General features: G+C 42.4%; 1 protein-coding gene across 2 annotated transcripts in view; it reads right to left on the bottom strand.

The window, feature by feature from the left end:
• farp2 (FERM, RhoGEF and pleckstrin domain protein 2) overlaps positions 1 to 20972 on the bottom strand; it is a 44837-nt gene extending 23865 nt beyond the window's left edge. For both annotated transcript variants that reach the window (XM_061824560.1, XM_061824561.1), the window contains exons 1-12: positions 20820 to 20972; positions 19100 to 19350; positions 6839 to 6943; positions 6563 to 6605; positions 6388 to 6466; positions 6131 to 6228; positions 5053 to 5167; positions 3229 to 3376; positions 3057 to 3152; positions 2820 to 2983; positions 1247 to 1315; positions 1100 to 1157 (exon numbers count right to left, since the gene is read on the bottom strand). In XM_061824560.1, coding sequence (XP_061680544.1) covers positions 1100 to 1157; positions 1247 to 1315; positions 2820 to 2983; positions 3057 to 3152; positions 3229 to 3376; positions 5053 to 5167; positions 6131 to 6228; positions 6388 to 6466; positions 6563 to 6605; positions 6839 to 6943; positions 19100 to 19327 — 1203 coding nt within the window. In that variant the 5' untranslated portion in view covers positions 19328 to 19350; positions 20820 to 20972. The remainder of the gene's footprint in view (positions 1 to 1099; positions 1158 to 1246; positions 1316 to 2819; positions 2984 to 3056; positions 3153 to 3228; positions 3377 to 5052; positions 5168 to 6130; positions 6229 to 6387; positions 6467 to 6562; positions 6606 to 6838; positions 6944 to 19099; positions 19351 to 20819) is intronic.
• Between the last annotated feature and the right edge of the window lie 216 nt (positions 20973 to 21188).

Genomic DNA, 21188 nt, shown 5'->3' with positions numbered 1-21188 from the left:
ACAGACAACGTTGGATGTTTTGGAGACAAGGTTTGAGAAAGCAGTCTTAGATGGTTTGGACATTTTCAGAGGCGAGAGAGTGAGTATGTTGGTAGAAGGGTGCTGAGGAAGGAGCTGCCAGGCAAAAGAACGAGAGGAAGACAAAAGAAGAGGTTGATGAATCTTTAGAGGGTGGACATGAGGGGAGTGGGTGGGTGTTAAGCTAATGCTGACATAATGGAGCTCTTAAAAGTACTACCGCCCTCTTTTGCAAGGTCTACTTTCAGCAGTGAGAAATTACTCAAGAAATAAATGTAGACGACAAGGTGGTACTTAGACTTGTGAATTTAATTTGTGCTGCGATCAAGCTTGTAAGCCAATTTACCGTGATTATCAAACCCATTGAAATGAATTGACATTAAATTACCGTATTTTCTGCACTATAAGGCGCACCTAAAAGCCTTTAATTCTCTCAAAAGCAAACGGTGTGCCTTATAATCCGGTGCGCCTTATCTATATGGATCAATATTAAGCCTTTAGTGCAGCGCCATTTAACGGATGCATTATGTAACCCCAGCCTCTACTGTACCATCTATTCTATGCGCATTACAATGTGGTGCGCCATATATATATATGAAAAAAAGTCTTAAAATAGGCCATTCATTGAAGGTGCGCCTCATAGTGCGGTGCGCCTAATAGTGTGAAAAATACGGTAATCATTTTCAGTACCTCAAAAACATCTCTTCTCTGTAGCCCTCATCCACACAAGGGTCGTAGGGCACATATAAACAGACAACTATTCACAAGTAGAGTCACACCCACGGACAATTTCGGAGTCTTAATAACAAATCTCAAAACAATAACTCTTCCATAAATGCTGGAATGTCGATGGACACCGCAATGCAAAAAATGTAAACAAATAAAGCGATTTTATAGTATGTATCAAGAACTAAACGTTCTTGGAAAAAAATTTCACTATACACAAATTGATTTAATCAATTTATTATCTTACTTCAGATAATGTCATGCATTTCATAAGAGTAGGTGTACCGAATGTTCCAGCTAAATATTCCTTTATAAAAATCTTGTCGTTTGAAATGTGAACCAAAGCGTCACTGACCTGTTTTGGCACATCCATCGAGAGGGAGCGAGAGGACGTTTGAATTTTACTGTTCCTCCTGAAAAATGTCAGCGGCGTTGTCAAGTCAATGACATCGTTTGATAACCGACCGGAAAGTCAACTTATGAATTGCAAATAAACACGCACCTCTGGTATGGCGTTCTCTTTGCTCCATTTTCCCTCACGTACTCAACGAGCTGCTTCTGTGTCCGCCCACTGAAAGGAACAAACTGCGATTTATAACGTGAAAATATTGTTTTATGTGACCTTTCACTTCGAACATTCAAATATACGGGCGACAAAATTATTTTGATACAGACACTCACGTTGTTAGCATAATGTCTGCATTTTCGTTCACAAGAGAACAACATAATGGCATGATTTGACAGATATTACAAATGCATTTCCTAGCTTTTTTTTAAAAGTAGTCGAATGACGATGTGGATGACCGCAACGCTTTGGCCATACCCTGCACTTATATGGGTGGAAAAAAATTGAATTCTCTCCAACATCTCTGGAGTATGTAGCTAATCTTGTTAGTTTTCCTGGTTGAGCGAAGCTTGGCTATGTAACCTACCGTCGACAGCGGTGCCTTGTAGGACTACGCAGACGACCGCAGCTTTATCTGGAGCCTGCATTTATCTGCGTTTGTTTTGAGTTTTAGAAACTGATTAAAAGAAGCATTTCCCTCCAACCTCTGGACCAGGTAGCTATCTTAAATCGCTTATAAGGCTAATCCAATTTTAAGTATGTGGCCAATCATGTATCTTTACCAAGGGTGTGCTTCTAACCGGGAATAATTTAAGAAAGGGAAAAACGAAAAACACTTCTCTCCAACCTCTTTTGAGCATGTTGCTAACTTTGTTAGCTCCACAGATTGTAGCAAGGGCTCACGTTGGTAGCACAGTGTTTTGGTTAATTCATGCATTGACAGCATATCATTTACGTGCATTTCAACATTGCTTTGAACTTGCATTTACTTGGTTTAGTTTGCGATCTGGAAATCTATTAAAATAAAACAAATTCCCTCCAACCGCCCTAGAGCATGTAGTTAGGCTACTTAGCTACATGTGGCGTTCTAGGTGATGCAGACAGTAATGAGACCTTACACTTTTAGCATAATGTTAGTTATTTTGTTCATAAGAAGAAACGGGATGGATGGCGGACGACCACATAGCTTTAACGTCGACCTATAGTACCATCATTTCCGGCTTATAAGTCGCGACTTTCTTTACACGCTTTGAACCCTGCGGCTAATTTGTGCATTTTTTTTTCTGATGGCCACAAGGGGGCACTCGAGTGAAAAAGGTAAGCGCCGAGGATGTGACTTTTACCGGTCCGGCCCTGTTAGCGCTGTGCTAGCGTGTTACTGCTGTATGTCAGTGATTTTTACCGGTATGTTTTTTTTTAACCAGCCCTCTTAGCGCAGCACTAGTGTTAAGAGTTAGCGCGGTGCTAGAATTAGCGTTAAAAGCAGCGCTAGCGTTAAACTCTCTGCGTACTGTCTTTCTTTGTAAATATCTCGTTTCAATGTGGGCACTTGTGGCTTTTACACAGCTGCGGCGTATGTACGTACCAAATAGTATTTCCTTTACAAAATGTGCAGGGTGAGGCTGATAACCAGGTGCGCTCTGTAGGCCGGGAATTACGCTACATTTATCTGGTTGAGCTTCAACGGGTCTTAGCAAAAGATAGCATTCAAATCCTAATCGAAGCAAACCTGTATCGGAAAGATGAACCTCTGGTGAAAAGTAAGGTCTTGGGTTTTGGCTGAGGTTGGTCGAAGAGACGGAAAAAGGAGTGATACTCCACGCAGATCTTCCAGAAGACCTTGCACTGGTCCCTGCTTCCCATCATGAACTCAAGCGTATCCTGATGGGGGCCCTGGAACCACATGAACGAACACGTCCAGTACATCTGACCTGAGATCAGTCAACCTATGAGCTTCCATACATACATGGACTTCCGGGTGGAGTTTGATCAGGAAGCGTTTCCTCTTGAAGCTCAGCTTGCGAATCTTGGACCAGTTGAATGTGTTTATTTTGGTTTGGCCCTGAAAAACAAACCTGGGCGCATTGAGACAGATGCAAACGGACAACACGTGAGAGAGAAAGTGAGCGGAAGAGCACCTGAAAGACCTGAAGGCCCATGTGAGCGACGGCCAGGTTTATCTTGGTGCCCTCCCGGTCGGCCGCCGGGTGGAAGCGCACGCCGTACATCTCCAGCTTGCGGGCAATCTCTAAGATTTGGAAGTCTGATTCGGCGGGGGTCTGCCCACTAAAAGGATCAACAAACAAAGACTTTATCCACAATAACAAATGGAGCGCCACGAGGCTCAGACTTTGAGTCAATGTCAGTGACACCGTGCTCACACTTTAAACCAAATGTCCAACTTCCTGTTGAATTTCAGGTGTGGGTGCTTGAGACTTTTGTGCATTATGTTATGAAAGATGCGTCCACCCAACTTTGTGGTGATCAGCGAAAGAGGGGTCGGGGTTTTTTTTTTTTTTTTTTCCTCAAGATGGCCTTTCATCCACTTCTTTCACAAGGAATCCTCAAATTTATCCAAATACGAAGCCATTCTCCACCCATAATAGACAGTGACACCAAATTGGGTGATTTCCCGCTTAAAATAGGATATGGGTCATTGAGATTTTTTTCTTGCATGACCTACTTGTCAACCAAATTTTGATCAACTAAGAACATCTGAATTTCAAAGAGTTGAGCGGCATAAAATTTGTGAAAAAGAAGCGACTGCAAGGAAATAGCATATCAGGAGGACATATCCTTCCAGTCCTAAACACATTCTAATTTGGTTGATCTGTTAAGCGTTGAAATCTCCTTAAGGCCCTCCCCTGGTGCCCCAGTGGCCTTTAAGGCTAATAGAGCGAGGACAGAGGGAGAGATGGAGGAGGAAGGGGATTAGGTTGCTTGTGATTCCACTCTAGCAAGCGAGGGAAGAGATTAGCAAACTAGTACACAGCGTTGAAAAGACACCGTTTGAGAAGAATGGCAGCAGAAAAACGGCTAAATCCACTCTTCAACGATAGCAAATATGGTCACTCAAAGTAACAATATTTTTTTTAAAGCACACAAACACTGTGTGTTCTGAAATATATTATAAATTTACTAACCTTATGCAGTGTTTAAAAATGTTAAAAATGGTCATTCAAACCAAAAACAAAATAAATGACAGACAAAATATCTATTATGAAGCGCGAATAAAATTTTGATATCACAAAAAATCCCAAACATGATCAAAAACATCCAAATATGTAAAAATAAAAACGAAGTGCAACAGTTATTTAAATTAAAAATAACTTTTTCAATTGCTTAACATGATATAGTATATCGGACACAACATTTATGAAAATACACTCTTTGAAAAACAAATAAAAGAAAATTCAAATAAAAACAAAGTATGCAATTTAATCATCTATAAAATGAAATACAAATAAAAATGCATGTTTAACCTATGGGCAGGGTGGCAACTTTTTGCCTTATTGAGATAAAAAGTCTCCTAACAGGCCATAATCAAGGAAATAACTTATTTTTTGTTTATAGTTAAGTTATATGATAACTTGAGGCAGCCATGTTGGAAGAAAAGGGAAATAACTCCGTGCTAATTTTGACAGATGAGTTATCCTCTCCTGATACCAAATTATGGCTTTAGTTTAAAAACACTGAAATATTTTGATATCCTGAAGGATATAATGCCTGAAAATCATGATGTCCCAAAAATGGGACGCTGCGCACGAATGGGTTAATGTACTACATAAATATTATATAGCATATTCTAAAAATATTAATAGAGACAAAACGTAAAAAAGGCAAGGAGCAACGCTAACATCAACATTCAGGCTTTCACAGCAAAGTAACACAAAGCTTAAACCAATACGGCCAAAAACCTCAACATTGCCACGTGTGCTTACAATGGGATGTGAAACACTTACAGGTGTCTGCGGTGGAAGTCCATGATGACCTCCAGCACTTTCTCTTGATAGGGCAGCAGCTTGTTGTTCATCAGGAAGTCTCGATCAGCAGCTGCGTCGTAGTCGCCGATCTCAGCTGGGGACCAAAGATGATATTATTCCATTTATTGGTGTTCACACCGTGACTTGTCCATCCATCCATTTTCTGAGCTGCTTATCCCAGCTATCTTCGGCCAGGAGACGGGGTACACCCTGAACTGGTCGCTAGCCACTCGCAGGGCACATATAATCAAACATTTGCACCTGCATTCACACCAACGGATAATTTAGAGTCTTCAATTAACCTATCATGCATAATTTTTTGGATGTGGCAGGAAACCAGAGTTCCCGGAGAAAACCCACACAGGCAAGGGAAAAACATGCAAACTCTACACAGCCGTGGCTGGGATTTGAACCTTGGACCTCAGAACTGTAAGGCAGACGCTCTAACCAGTCGCCTAAAATGCATAAATTCTCCACATTTACCACCTCCTCCCACATTCCTTGAATCTTGACCCATTCAAATCCAATTTAAAATTGTTTATGTAGCTCATACTTGTATAGAGAACTATTTATCACATTCCCAAAATTCTAACATTTTTACAAAAATATGTCCTGGATTAAAGATTTTTCTTGTACATTTATCTCCTCCCTCCACATTTTGTAAGCCATTCAAACCGTTACAAGTTGAAGTCTCAATTCTTCCAACGATTCAATTTCACAGCGTTGCAGTTCATCTTGAGGGCATCGATATTGTTTCAGAAATAACACTCTTTAACTAAGTCACTAATGGTGTAGTGGTACACACGCCTGCCTTTGGTGCAGGCGGCGTGGGATCGATTCCCGCTCAGTGATGGTGTAGAAATCTGCCCTGCGACTGACTGGTGACCAATTCAGGGTGTAGTCCACCTTTCACCCGAAGCTAGGTGGGTTAGGTTCCAGGTTTCCCCGCAACTCTTCTGAGGATAAGCAGCTTGGTTAATGACATGACATGACATTCTTTAACTATATTACATATTCATGACTACATTAACAATAACCAAAAGTGTTCAATGCATACACTGGACGAGGTGCGAGGCGAGGAGCGCTCCGGTGTTTTCTGTGCAGATCAAGCGTCCCTCCATCAGATCCCTTTTCATCTGCAAGGAGAACAAGTACCTACCCCCCCCCAAAAAAAAATAAATATATACACACCAAGCAATAATAAAACACATGTTTAGTGTCATAACAAGCAGCATTAGATTGTGTGTACGATACAAAGTCAAGTCAAATTTTGGCTTGTTCATTGTTGTGATTTGTGAGTTTGTGATGTAGGACCTGGTGAACTCCTCTTGCAGTTGACCAGGGTCTGGGGGGAAGAACTTCACAGCCAACCTAAACAGAGAATTTGCTGGTCCTGAAAAAACAAAACAAAAACAAAACATTAGATTACACTCACTTTTTTTCTCTCTCTGCTGTTATTAAACCTATATTAAATGTTATTCAAACTTACTTCTGACTTGCTTCACGATAAGTTTAGTGGGCTCCAGCCAAAGCTGAGTTGACACAAACAGAAAGATGACTTTTTAGGTGGCCACCAGCCTGAGTTACAAAATTATTCAAGCAAAAGTATTGGGACAGATCCCAAAAAGACTTTAGAAGCAGAAATGCTTCACATGACTTTTCGTCGTCACCAAACTGTCAACTTCTCAGCCTTGGAGATGTCGTTTGCCTTTGACAGTTTGTTCACAGTGTGTGTGGGCGCGCGTGTGTTGAGAGAGCTACACACCCAATTCATCTGCATGTTCTGAAACTCCAGCCCGAAGTAATCGTTCTCGATGAGGTTCCCTCGCAGAAACACCTCAGAGAGGAGATCCTGCCCGAGAGATCTTGGCTGAAAGCAGCACATAAAAAGAAAAAAAATGTATTATTATTCATCACATCCCAGCGGATCAGCTGGTCAAGTGTTGGCTTCACAGTTCTGAGTTCCCCGGTTCAATCCCGGACCCGCCTGTGTGGCGTTTGCATGTTCTCCCCGTGCCTGCGTGGGTTTTCCCACATTCCAAAAACATGCAACATTTATTGGACACTCTAAATTGCCCCTAGGTGTGATTGTGAGTGTGGCTGTTTGTCTCGATGTGCCCTGCGATTGGCTGGCAACCAGTTCGGGATGTAACCCCGCCTCCTGCCTGTTGACAGGTGGGATAGACTCCAGCACTCCCCGTGACCCTCGTGAGGATAAGCAGCAAAGAAAATGGATGGATGGATAATCTCATCCCTTTGTCATCAGCACAAAGAAACCGTCAAGATGTCTGATCTATAGATGAAAGTTTGTTGGAGTAAGGAGCGCACATCCGGTGTTTCTGAATGGCCTAAATAGAGCCTAAACCCATTTGAGTGTGTCGGGTGATTTGGAGTGTGTGTGTGTGTGTTGGGTGGGGGGCAGAAAATAGCCCTCATAATCTCAAACACGTCTGTGATGAAGTCAATGTAGACTGAGAATACACATAAGATTGTCACCGGGTGTATAATTTCCTGCCAGGCCTTAGCAGAGGTCTGACCTCTTGTGTGACGTTGAAAGTGGCTCTGGATCTTCCCCTGACCCATCTTCCAAGTCATGACCACAGAAACTGTGTGGTATCAAGATTGTGTGAAATATCAAGCACAGGACAGTAATGGAACTGGTTAGAGCGTTGGTCTCTCAGTTTCTGAAGACCGGGGTTCAAATCCCAGTCCCGCCTGTATAGAGCTTGCATGTTCTCGCCGTGCCTCCATGGGTTTTTTTCCCGGGCAGTCCGGTTTCATCCCACATACCAAAAACATGCACTCCAAATTTTTCCTAGGTGTGATTGTGAGCGCCACTGCTGTCTGTCTTTGTGCCCTGCGATTGGCTGGCAACCAGTTCAGGGTGTAACCCCACCTCCTGCCCGATGATAGCTGGGATAGGCTCCAGCACTCCTGCGGCCCTTGTGAGGATAAGCAGCTCAGAAAATTGATGGATGGATGTCATAATCAAAATCTTGAATGACTCACTCGCTGACTTTTTGGATATTTACTTGGTTGTGTAATTTCACACATGATGGGTGGCAGGCATGACAGAGACCCAACTGTAAGTACAGCAGCTATTAAAACAGTCAATTTTCCATAATATATCCAGAGAAGAAAATACATGCCATCTGCATTTTTCAATGTTCCATGCATCCGTTCCCATCATTTTATTTTCCTTGACTTCAACAAGCAAGTAAACAACGACAAACGACCACAGGTTCCCATCAATGCGAGCAGGAAATGTGCCCAAGTGTGGCTCCTGGCTGGCTTTTTCAGAGGTTTATTTTCACTGGGCCACCTAAGTAATTACTACGTACTCGGCGCGCACGTCACTTGAGGTTTGGAGATGCAGCAAGCAAAATTATAGCCTTAGACATCTGGTTGTAATGTAAGATAGTATTTTTTGAAGGGTTTTTAAAAAGAACTGGGCCACAATGGTAAAAGTAGCACACGTAAGCGCGAGGAAGCAAGAAGTATCGCAGCTCGCCCATTGAAGGAAAAAAAAAAAAAAAAAAAACCCTGCAAATGATTACATCTGACAACAGTTGAGTGTTGTAAAATTCATTTCCCGTGAGTCCTCCGTGTCTCCTTTTAGTTGGTCCCGAAGCGGCGAATAAAAATCTATCAAATCTTTTCCACGGATCGCCTTTGACAACTCAACTCACAATCCAGACGTGCTGTAAACCGGAGGAACGTTTGGAGGAGTTTTCTCGTTACAATATTCTGCAAACTTCACGGAGAGACAACGTCACGAAATACACCAATGTCTGACCTGTTCTCTCATGAAAACAAAGATGTATAACACTGTGTGTAAAGTAGTGACAAAGAATATGTGTACAAAGCAGAGCCAAGAATTTCCAGGCGCTGCCCATGTGTAAACGGATTCTGCCTTTCCATGACATGAGGGATAAAGTTGGATGTTTAAATACAGTTAGCCCCTTTCACAATGCCCGCCAAAGCAGTTTATTCCCGGGTTGCTGTCCCGTGTGAAAGGTACAGTTCCGTTTTCGCATTTAACGTGAACACATCTAATTTTGCACCGTGGATTTTTTTGTATCAGCTGGGTAAGTATAGACAGCCGCAGGTGCACCTTCAATTGGATTTTGATTTGAAAACAAATCACTGTCTCAAGTCAGAAAATGTGCAAATGCTGCCAGTGGAGGGAAGGCAAAGTAAGAGTCATTTGCTCCCTCTTCCGTGTTCCAATGGACCTTTCCGACCTGTCAATCACTCGTACAATAACCAATAAGATAGCCGCATTTTCTTAACCCCTGGCTGGACGCGACCCTGCCGCCATGTTGTCCCACAAGCAATACTGGTTGTCAGTAGCGTGTGCTTGGAAAAATTAACGTTGCGAAGTAAATGGTCCTCAGATGCGCTTGGGGTAGGTGCAATTCTGATGAAAGATATTCTGCTAGGTTATAAGGGGCCCGGTTGATTCATTTTCCAAAGCCTAAAACACAGTTGTCGAAGTGTCTACGATGGATTAAGATTAAAATGGAAAATATTACAAGGTAGCTACAATTGTTTGTAAAAACAAAGTATTGATAAAACATTTTTGTAAATGACAAAAATAAACTAGAAAAAAAATGCAAGAGTACATCTATGAAAAACATTTGCAAAATAATCGCAAGAATATGAGTTTTATTTGTTCCACGACCCCACTCGTAAATGAAACGCATATTTCAAATCATTCCTCCTCCAAATCAATGAAAATCCGTATAAACGAGAGTTCATACCTTGAAAAACTCAGGTCACCCCTATCTCAAAGAACCACTGTTTCAGAAATGCACTTACATCTGGGAAAAAAATATAAAGTGGTAGAATATAAAGCAATGGACAAAAAAGATTTAAAGAAAAATAGATACATTTGACAAAAATACCTTAGGGGAAAAAAAAAGAAGGAAAAAACTCCAAAAAAAACTTCAACTTGTGTGCAAGCAACAGCACAAAAACTCAACCAAGAGAGACATCAAATCGGATATGAGCTCTTTCAAACCAGCAGTTGCATATATTATTCTTCTTCTTATTATTTTAACCTTAAACCAGTTGCATCATCCACAACGTAGCCGGAAGGCGCTCTCTCCCTCTGGTTAAAACGCCTGACCCCAACATTGCTTCCGCCGCCCTCCCCCGCCGCCGACCAGCTCAAACCTTGCGCTCACTCCCTCCTGCTCTTCCTTGTGGCACCCCTCGCGGTTGTCAACCTTGCTATTTATGTGAGTGTTTGCCTAAAAGCTGAGCCCGTCCACATCTAATGAATGCAGCGCCGTCTGTACGCGGCGAGGCTCCGCATGAGAGCAAAGGCCCCGGCGGAGGGGCAAGGCGATGCGTCGCATCAAAGGAGCTTGTGTTTTCGCTGACCACAAGGCCCGGCTTTCTCCTAGCTCCGCCGGCGGGAGGGGCATCGGGGCAAGAACCACCAAACGAGAAAATGTCTTCTTAAAAAAAAAAGTAAATGATAAAAGAACTACGGCTGATGAGAGTGATTCTTATTCCCAACACCCTTCCTCAAGTGAAAGAACCACTTAATTAAACATTCAAATGGTTCATAACGATACAGTAGGTTAAGCTATTATTATTATCATTAGTATTTTTTTTTTAAATAAACCAACTAACAGTGGTGCCTTCAGATTCAGATACGAGTTCACTGTAATTTTATTTATTCACCTTCAAATGAATGGAAATGCAATGAATGCATTCTGGAAAAAAAACTTCTTTTAATCAGAAAAATAGCACTAAAATATTGGAAATTACTGTATTTTCTACACTACAAAGGGCACCTATAAACTTTTAATTTTCTCAAAAGCCAACGGTGCGCCTTATAATACAGTGCGCCTTATATATGGATCAATATTGAGCCTTTAGTGCAGCTCCATCTAATGGATGCGTAACATAACCCCAGCCTCTATTCTATGCGCCTTATAATGCGGTGCGCCTTATATCTGAAAAAAGGGTTTAAAATAGGCCAAGGTGCACCTTATAATGCGGTGCGGCTTATAGCGCGGAAAATACGGTATGAAAACAATAGTGGCATGAAGGGAAACTGGTTTGCACATCTGCCTCACAGTTGTGAAGAGCTGGGTTCAAATCCGGCCTCTCCTGTGTGGAGTTTGCATGTTCTCCCCGTGCCTGTGTGGGTTTTCTCTAGTTATTCCAGCTTCCTCCCACATCCCAAAAACATACATAGTAGGTTAACTTGGGGGTCTAAATTCTAAGTAGGTGTAATAGGGACTGAATGAATGAAAACAGTAATAACTGGGATCCAACCGAATGTTTTGTTTTGGATTGGAGAAACATTCGGTCGTCGGTCGATGCAGAGGTCAACAGGGGCGGCCTCTCGGCGATCCATCGAACCGCCGTAGCAGACGGGATCGCCAGCTACAAACACAATATCGAGTTGGGCTGCTACCCGCCTCCATTAGCCGAATCTGAAAGACAACTCCCGCGGCCCGTGAGAAATCAACGCTATCGCAACTCCGTTCGGGATGGTGTCACAAGCTCAACAACTATCATTATCGACTCGACAACAACATCGTCGATAAATGCCCATTGTGTGACGTCGCTCCCCACAACTGTACTCAAAAACCGACCACGTTGAGGGTGGAACACCTGTGGAGCATTCCGGATGATGTGGCTCACTTTCTGGACACCGATACGGAGTAACGACTGTTGTACTTGGCTACAACAACAACATCCAACCGAATATTCGGCAGATATGATTCCTTTTCGAATAGCTAAAAATTAGTAATTTTATCCCCCGGTCTAAGGTCTGAAATTTCCCACTTCACAGTTTTTTGAAAAGTGACCCGATAACGGCAATTGTTCGACTGTCGGCATTCGCACAGCAAGCAAGTCTGCACTGCTTCAAATGCGGCAAGCACATCGGTTTGCACGGACTGCGAGCCAGAGTGCGACGAAACGTGCGAGGGAGGGCGGTCGCTTGAAAGGCCACAACCATTTCAAACATTCACCACTGCAATTTGCTGTCTATTCTGGTACACAGTGTGCAAGAAAGGGGCACAAACTTGGAATAAACATTCTTAAAAAAAAAAAAGGGGGGGGGGGACTGCAGCTGTCCTCGAATCAAGAAATTAACATTTGGAACAACTTTTGGTAGAAGTCAAACAAACATAGAAACATCGACCAAAGTGCTTCTGTACAAAAATAAAAGACAAAACAAGCCCACAACACTACAGACTGAATGAAGAGAAGCACTTCGAAGCCATCTTTTTTCTTGGCAGATCACAGCCGGCTGGACAGAGTCACAGGCCCGCATTCTACTTCCCGGGCCTTTCCCCTGTTTGCTATGTGTACGGTATCAGTGTGTAAGGGGTTAGCGGGAAGCCATAAGCAGTGTGTGACACAGCCCGCGCCACTTTGCGTCGAAAGCAATTGCTGCTGTCCAACATGTGCGTGAAACCACAATATGGACACGGCGATGTGACTTTTTATTGAGTGCTGGCTAAAAGGCACGGGTGAATAAATGTGTGGCTTATCGTTACGATTTGTCACAAAGGTAGTGTGAAAAGGCGAAGACAGAATATTATAGCCAATTTGTTCACACACTGGCCAATGTGAGCTGGAACAATTTCATATTGCAACTCGTCCAACTCAATTTTATGTGACGAGATTTTCCAGTGACTGTCATCTCACTGGAAAGAGCAGAACTGCAGCTGGTGCTACTTCTACTGGACTATGCTAAAGCGTACCAGAGGAGAGAATATAAACATGTCCAGTAACTCTGAAATTTCAGAACCCCAACGGACATGCCGCAGTCTTTGCGCTTTCACAATTGGGTCAGTTTGGCCTGTTTTACTACCACTTCTCTGCTCTCTTTACTACCGAAACCAAAGTTTTTCTCCAGCTCGCTCTCCGGCGCTTAGAATACAGGGAGTCCTCCGGTTAAGACGGTCTTGACTGAAGACATTTCCACTTTACAAAGCCATTTTGTCTGGCTAATGCTTGTCCGTGTTTGTGCGTCGGGATTATCTTCGCATTTCTCGCCCTCCTTTTTAGACATTATCGGCCCAAAGAAGAAAGCTGTGTCTTTTAGCAATGCTTCTGCAGCCAAAAGAAAATCCATTACCATGGAAACGATGCTCAAGATCATAAAAAGATTGGAGAAAGGAGAGACACCAACACCGCCAAGGCTTCAGTCGCTCGACCGTGGTGACAATTCTTACAGACAAAGCCCGTATTTTAGCGCAAGTGAAGGGTTCTGGTCCTATGTCAGATACGACGATTTCAAAACAAGGTTCTTTGAGTCTTGTCGATAAGAAGAGCATTGAGGACCGGCTTCCTTCGCAATAGCTAACCACAGCCTCCCCTTCTTCTTCTCCATCCACCTCTTAGCAGTAAAGCTAAGTACATCATCTTGTTTATTTCAATGTACTTGTTTTTTTGTTCAAAGTATTTTGACGTAAAATCTGGCTTTAATGGTGGAATCCGACTTAAGTCGAAATTTGAGTTAAGTCGCAACTGGAGGAACAGATCTCAGTCGTCGACCGAGGGCTCCCTGTACTGATGTGGGGGTTCTGGTAACACTGAGAACTTGCTGGCTTTCCAATTAGTATTAGCAGTGGAACGCCACCAGTATGCACACACGTTTTATTGTTATTATTATTATTTTTTAAATCTGAATTATTATTTTTTTTTAATCTATGACAGATGCCACAAAAAGATTTCAAAAAATAAAAGCAATTAGCCATTCAACAGTTTTGGTGGTGTTGTGTGTGGCGCGTTGCAATAATTTAAAAGCTCAACACTGTTATGTTTCTGGAGCCCCACCAATTTCAAAACATGTTTTCCAAAGCAGAAATCTCGAGTGATCACAGATGATCACCCAAAACCAAAGACAAATCTTTGGAATAGGACAATTTAAAAATAATTGTATATATGTGTGTGTGTGTGTGTGTGTATATATATATATATATAGATATATATATATAAAGAATTCCTTTGGAAAATACTTCTAACCATCTGAACAAACTCTCTTTTGTCCAAAAAAAAAAAAAAAACACATTGGGAAAGACTTGTTTGTTCTGATTTCCATTCATTTCCGAGTTTCCGAGCCAGGGGACTTCCTGATTGGCTACCTTCTGTTCCATGTCACAAATCACAGCGTCATGACTCTGGGAGACGTCAGTATTCTTGGGTTGCAATCACGTGATAATCGCCCCCATTTCTACAGACAAGCTAGGCGTTGCAGACGACATCACCATGGCAACGTCCACACACCCACGTGTAAGCGGCGAGCGACGGATGTTTTCTGCCTACTTTAATTCACTCGATGATGTTGCCAAAGCTGGATATGTACAGAAGATCAAACTCTGTGAAGATATCGATCAGTATACTCTCCACAATGATGTACAGTGGTGCCTTGGTTCTCGAAAACAATCCGTTCCAGAAGGGTGGTTGAAAACCAAAATGTTCGAAAACCAAAGCACATTTTCCCATTACACTGAATGGAAAGTGAAATCATGCGTTCCAACCCTAAAAAACAAAAAAATTTTACGCGATATTTTTAGCTCTTCCTGATAATAAACTGCATAGTAGTAATACATGTATCCTTTAAATACTTTATAAAATTAAATCATTTAAGAAATATATTTATTTTTTGCTTAAAATATTTACTTTAGCCCAGAAGAATAGAATATCCGCACACTCGAAATCCACATGCTTACCGCTTACAAAATGATCAGAACAGACTTTCAAATTACCATTTGCAGCGTGTACTCGAGTTTCGTTCAGATCTGCACGTTGTATATTTGCAAGCCACATTTGTTGCCGTTTTTTTTTTTTTTTTTTTAGTAACTCCACTGTATCTTCTCCTTCATGCAATCTAATCTTTGGAACATGGAAAAATCGCTTCCCAATGTCTCCAGCATTTCCACATCTGTAGAGGCAACAAAAATCTGGCATGATGACCGTGAATAGCTGACTGCTTGTCTGCAACAATGGCGGTCAAGTACCCGAATGAACAAGCGTGACGACACGTGCAACCCACCCATTCCCTGCGCATAAAGATTTTTGGTCGGAAATATCAAATCGATTCAAAATTTAAGAATGTTGTCACTGACCTCTTTCGGAACCTATAAAATCACAACAAATGCGTACCTTGAACCCTCAAGGATAATTTTACAGGAAAATCTTGTAAAATAGTCTGACATTTTAAATCCTTTGTTGGGCTGGGAGGGGCGGGGAAAAAAAAAGGACAAAAACAGCCTGAGTCTGTTTACGGTGCCGAATAGAATAGCAAGGCACCAAAATATGAAGTTTAACACCCGCCTCTGCCTACAGCCCCATTTCGTGTGGAACGTACTTGTTGCCGACATCCCTGCGCATCTACTCATGAAAATGCCTAAAGCCACAACAGCTGTGGAAACATACCACTGCATGGAAGGCACGGGGAAATAAACGCCGGCTCTACCGTTACGCCTCTGATTAGCGAGTTGGCCGGGAAGACACTTTAAAAGAGGCTTTGTCTGTGAAACATGTTCAACATGTAATCTTGTGCATTTGTTGAACATTATAGACTTCTTCACAGAGCTTTTGTCCAAGTCAGCTGTCACTTTTGCAGCCTTGTGATTGGCCGAAACACGCTCCTGACGGCAAATGTTTCTTTGCGTATGAACAGATGTTTTCTCACCAGGGAATAGGGGAAAATATATATTTGTAAAAATACGAGCAGAACCTGCGGGTCAAGCTGGAGTCACTTCTAAATCAATCATGTCTTACCTTTATTTCCCCTTTCAACTCTGCATGGACTCGCTTACATACAAATTAAAGTTGACTGCATTAGTGAAGGGGTTTGAGACAACATATGGCGCCTTAGATTATAAAATGTCCCGTCTCAGCAGTGCACCGCAGAATCCTGACTGCAGAGTCTCTGTGAGGATTTATTAGGGCGCAGTATTTAATTACCCAACGTCATCAGCGAGTCTTGAATGCTTCTTTCACGCCAGCGATTTAACACCAGGCCGACTTACAAAGACAGGAAAGAGCCTCATTTCCATTGGCTTCCTTATTGCTTCCTATGTGAATGACTCCCGCGGCAAGTTGGCAGTCTGACAGCGGGCCGACAGGAAAGCGCATCATTGGCGACTTCCTTCTCAAGTGATTTTCATCAAAAAAGAGGAACGAACTTCCAATTTTGTCTTTGGAGTAACTTGTGTTAATTGAATGTATCTAGTAATGGTGTACAGTCACTCTGAACAGAATAAATAACGTCTTTCACACAAAGATCTTGCAAAATCTCCATTTTAGAGTCATACTAAACTAACCCAGCATTTGTCCACTTTTGTCGTTCATACGGAACGCAGCAAAGGGACATTGTGAGCGTCCGGCAGTCACATAACTATTGTGTTGAAGAGCAACATTCTCACAGCTTCCGACATGATGGAACGAACGTTAATTGTTTACCAGATACACGCCTCTCCTTGTCTTCCGGCAGCAGCTTTGTACCCAAAGCTTGTGTTTTTCGCAGCTCGTTACGGAAAATGACACACGGGGTGGGATGTGCAAACATTTGCTTATATGGCCGACGCTTAGGGCGAGATGAAAAGGCGCCACAATCTCAAAGAAATCCGCACAACCGCGGAACAGAACCGTACAGCCAAAGAGCTCAACGGGCTGGGCCGCATGGGCAGAGTTCAAAGAGCAACAGATTAACAAATGTGATTCATTGACACGGCTTGCCTTCGTATAGAAGTCTCACAAGTGTGATTTTTGGTCACATTTGAGGAGGCAGTCCATAGTGTTGCTCGTATATGAGCGAAATCACGCACTTCCCCACCAACTTAAGAAATGAAATACACATTCATCTTAATGCATTGCGGAGGTATCAGCTCAGCTAGATTAAATGACTTTGGGCGCAAAAATATGTCATTGGGATAGCCAATATATATATATTTTTTTCTTTCATGCTGCCTGCCAAAACAGGCTCATCCCGCATGTTGCTGGCCTGTATGAAAGGGTTGGACAGAGAACGGTGGTGGGAGTCGCAAAGGTAAAATCTGAGGTACTATCAGAGCCATAAATGAGGTCACGTGAATGGGGATACCAGCAAACCGGGAACAGGGTGAGAAGTTTAACACGGCATCGCAGCAATCACAGTCGCAATTGAATTACTAATTAAATGACAACAGCCGCTTGCAGGGCTTGCATCAAAGCGGGTTTCTCACCGCCCAACCCCTCCCCCTCTCAGCTCTTGCAAACAATATTCCTTGGGAATCAACAAAAACATGAACAACAACTGGGCGTGACTTAATAATGAAAAGTGTTCATGGTAGTTCACGGTACCACCGCGCCCCTAAAAGAAACAAATGAACTAGCAAGCAGCATTCAGGCAAAAATAGGGCCACACCTACTAGCAGACAGCCTATCACAGCATCGCTTCATTGTGCGTTTGCTAACCCTGGAAAAAACAAACAAAAGCTCATAAAACTGGTTGAAAATAAAGTTTGAAGTGCGGAAACACCCAAGTTTCATCAGCATTTAGATGCAGCTACCGTCAGTTCCAAAGCCAATCTGGAGCCCATAAAGCAAGAGTGTCAAACTCATTTTTCAAGATACAAACCCACAACCCCTGGTTTACCAAACCAGTGCTCTAACCACTGAGCTACAGGGCCTCCCGTTTATGACCGAAACCATAAAAACCTTTAATCACCTCATCATATTTAGACTTGAAATTTATTAACTAGTTTTGGAATCAGAAATCAAGGGTAATGCGTTTTTCAACTGTTGTCAATGTTTGGTCAGACAAAAATGCTTGCAATATCTCCATCTTGTAATTTATGATATGACAAGTCAAAATTTTTTGTACATATTTTAACAAGAATCATGGGAGTTGACACACATGCTTTGCCTTCGTGGGGAACATATAAAACCATGTGGCAGGCCGGATCTGGCCCCCGGGCCTTGAGTTTGACACCTCTGCCATACAGCATATCATAACAATTGCATTAGTAGACGCACATATTTATTTCAAAAGCACAACAATTAACCATTTTCAGTGTAATTTGCTTAATATAATCACTGAGCATGTCCCGTTAGGGTCGCCACAGCGTGTCAAGCCTATATCGTGCATCCTCCTCTCTAACACCGACTGTCCTCATGTCCTCCCTCACAACATCCATCAACATTTTCTTTGGTCTTCCTCTTGCTCTTCCACTCAATTCATGAAAATACGATTGGCTCCTTTTGCATTTGAACACTTCAGTTTCTTACAAATGTGGATTGTCCATTATGACAATTCATGGGTGAACATTTATTTACCAAAGGATCATGTTTACATTCATGCTTTGACCCCCCCCTAAAAAGGCCCAAAAGTATTTTCTACCACATTAAGTGTAACGAAATTGAGGCAAGACCTAGAAAACGCTCACACCGTATTAGGAGGAATTGAAATTCCATTTAAATAACGTCAATGTCATTACTTTTGGGGAGGTGGTTACTCTTTTTAATCAGTGAAAAGGGGGACCGGGGAGTGGGGGGGGGGGGGAATCAATACAAATTGGAGAGAGGATTTTTTTGTGAAAAACAAAAAACAACAACATTGATTTTATTTTAAGGTCATATCCTCCAGACCTAGCTACACGCGTCTCAAAGGTGATCGGCCATTGCGGTAAAAACATGACTCAGCATTGATTACGTTAGAGCTAATCACTACACGGCAAAAATCCATTTCGTCCTACAGATACTGCTTTAATCACCATCAGATTCAGGGAACAAAGGCTGCTCCTAATTATTTCACAATCAAAAAAGCTGATGTCCTCAGTCAAGACGTTGAAAAAACATCAAACTGAAAGGACATTCCCTCCAACCTCAGCAGCGTGAACTTGGTAAATAAGACGGCATAAGACAGAGGGGAAGGGATTTCCGCACCGTAGCCACGATGCAGCTGTCGCCGACGCCAAAACCGGGTCAAACGTGGACCTGCTGTGCACGGCTAACAGCAGACTTATCCCAGTGCGCGCGGAAGGCAAAAACAAACACTCACGTCTAAATCGAAGAACTCCTGGGACTCATCCAGACCCTGCACGCGGACCTGCAGCCCCCGACCAGGACCCTTGGGGCCAGGGACGCCGCCACCGCCGCTGCCGACCACCACCACGTTGGTGCTGAGGCTCTGGCCCGGCTCCAATGTGCTGATGCCCGCATTGAACTGGGCGCCCAGTCTCGTGCCCGGGGTCTGCAGGACTCGGTAGGATCCCTCGACTTCCCCCATGACTGCGCCCGAGCGAGCAGCTCCTTGAAGAAAAGAAGGGAAACAAGTCCACATAAGAGACTTTGACAGACCAAGACCAAGACCAAGAGACGGTTCATTAAATGTTAATGGATCTCAAATGTTTATTGATCAAAGACCCTACAAAGTGAATTCTTTTGTGTCTAGCCACATTTTCTATGTCTGAAAATGTACACAGACTGACAACTATGTAGTACCGCACTGAATACTTATATTGACAACTGTTGTTTTTAAGAATATTCCAAGGGAGACACCAAAGTCTAAACTGGGAAAGAAAAAAGAAAACAGCCAACAGCAAATTATGCACCGCTCAGGCTGCGATGGATTTGGCTGCCCAGCGTCTTTGTGCCGCATTTCCATCAGAAATCTGTAGCACAGCACTTCAAGAGAATGAGGCAATGGCCTTGGTTGTCCTGCAGCATATCATCCATATTCCTACATCTTTATATCCTTCCTGACTGTACATTCTTCTTTGTCTTTTATTTTTGCAGTCCTTTTACATAGGGCCCCCTAGTGTTCCGATAGACACCAAAATAACTGAAATGTCTTGTGTTACAGCCTACATATAAGTGAGCTGTTTGGCACTACAGTTATGGAAACACGGTTGGTTGTTAAAATGTCAGCAATGTCAAGTTTTTATCGATTTGCTTTTTACAGTTGGCAGAAAAGTGTATGTATGGATCACAGTCGAAAATGAAATAAAAGGACTAACAGGAAAGTAGTTCTAGGTACTTGTATAGGTCACAAACATACACAACAGTGTCCTTCACTCCGGTGTATTTTTTCCTTCATATTACATCATATTTTTAACAGTAATGTTGTAAAATAAGTTTCAAATTAGTATTTTGAGTCATTTGTGTTCATAGTTTGGGATATATTTGGGGTTTTAACTATTAATTAGCCAAACATCACTATAATTATTTTTATAGATGTTAAAGCTAGGACTTGAAACCCCCCAAGAAAAGTGAAGGTTTTCTCAGTGTTTTAAAATGATTAGTATGCAGCCTCTGTTGCTCCCTGTATGTATGTCATCAATCTTTCAGTTAGTTGTAAATTACATGCCTTTTAAACGTTTACAAGCATGAAATAGGTGAGTTTAAATAGCCCAACACAACTCGCAGGACAGCATTTTCTAAATGTTGCCTATTTTTAAGTTTAAAAAATGTGGGGGAAAAAATTAAAAGATGACTGTCTACCTGAAGGTTACAAATACACAAATGTTGAATTCTGAAATCATCCCATTGCGTTGCACTTAACGATGGTCATTTTGATATAAACGAGTTAAATGTCATATTCGAACAAGAAAAAAAACAGTTTAACGTGGCGTTGGGTTTTTTTTTTTTTGTTTTTTTGGTTCGAACACTGCGAGTTTTTAGCTAACTTTGCGATTAACAACGGTGACGTAAACGTAGGGCAACACACGAAGAAATGAGATTTGTTTGTTGTTTTTTTTTTTTAGGAAAAGGACACTTACCGTATGGGCCGGTGTCGAAAGTAAACAGCTAAAAAATTGAGATCCGAACGAAGGCACAACCCGTCCCGTCCATGGCCCCAGGCCTGTCTTCCAAGTAAGTGTGCACGCGAAGCCGCTTTGTGATTGGCTGCGGCGCACTATCCGGGGCCATGATTGGTTGAAATGTGGCGTCTGGATCTCTAGCCACATTTTTGATCCCCTCCCTCTCTCGACTCAAATTAGCCGCGATGGCCAGCAGGGATTAAACTGCATCCAAATAATGTCCCTCATTTCTGTAAAAAGGCTTTTTCCCCCTATAGTTTGACTCGTGCAAATTACCGGGAACGTGTCAATAATAATAAATCTTTCCTCCCGGTAACGTTTTAAACT

This window comes from Syngnathoides biaculeatus, chromosome 7 (assembly GCF_019802595.1).
Source record: "Syngnathoides biaculeatus isolate LvHL_M chromosome 7, ASM1980259v1, whole genome shotgun sequence".
Classification (NCBI taxonomy): domain Eukaryota; kingdom Metazoa; phylum Chordata; class Actinopteri; order Syngnathiformes; family Syngnathidae; genus Syngnathoides; species Syngnathoides biaculeatus.
Note: the sequence above shows the minus strand (reverse complement) of the source record. Positions and strands in the feature narration are given on the sequence as shown.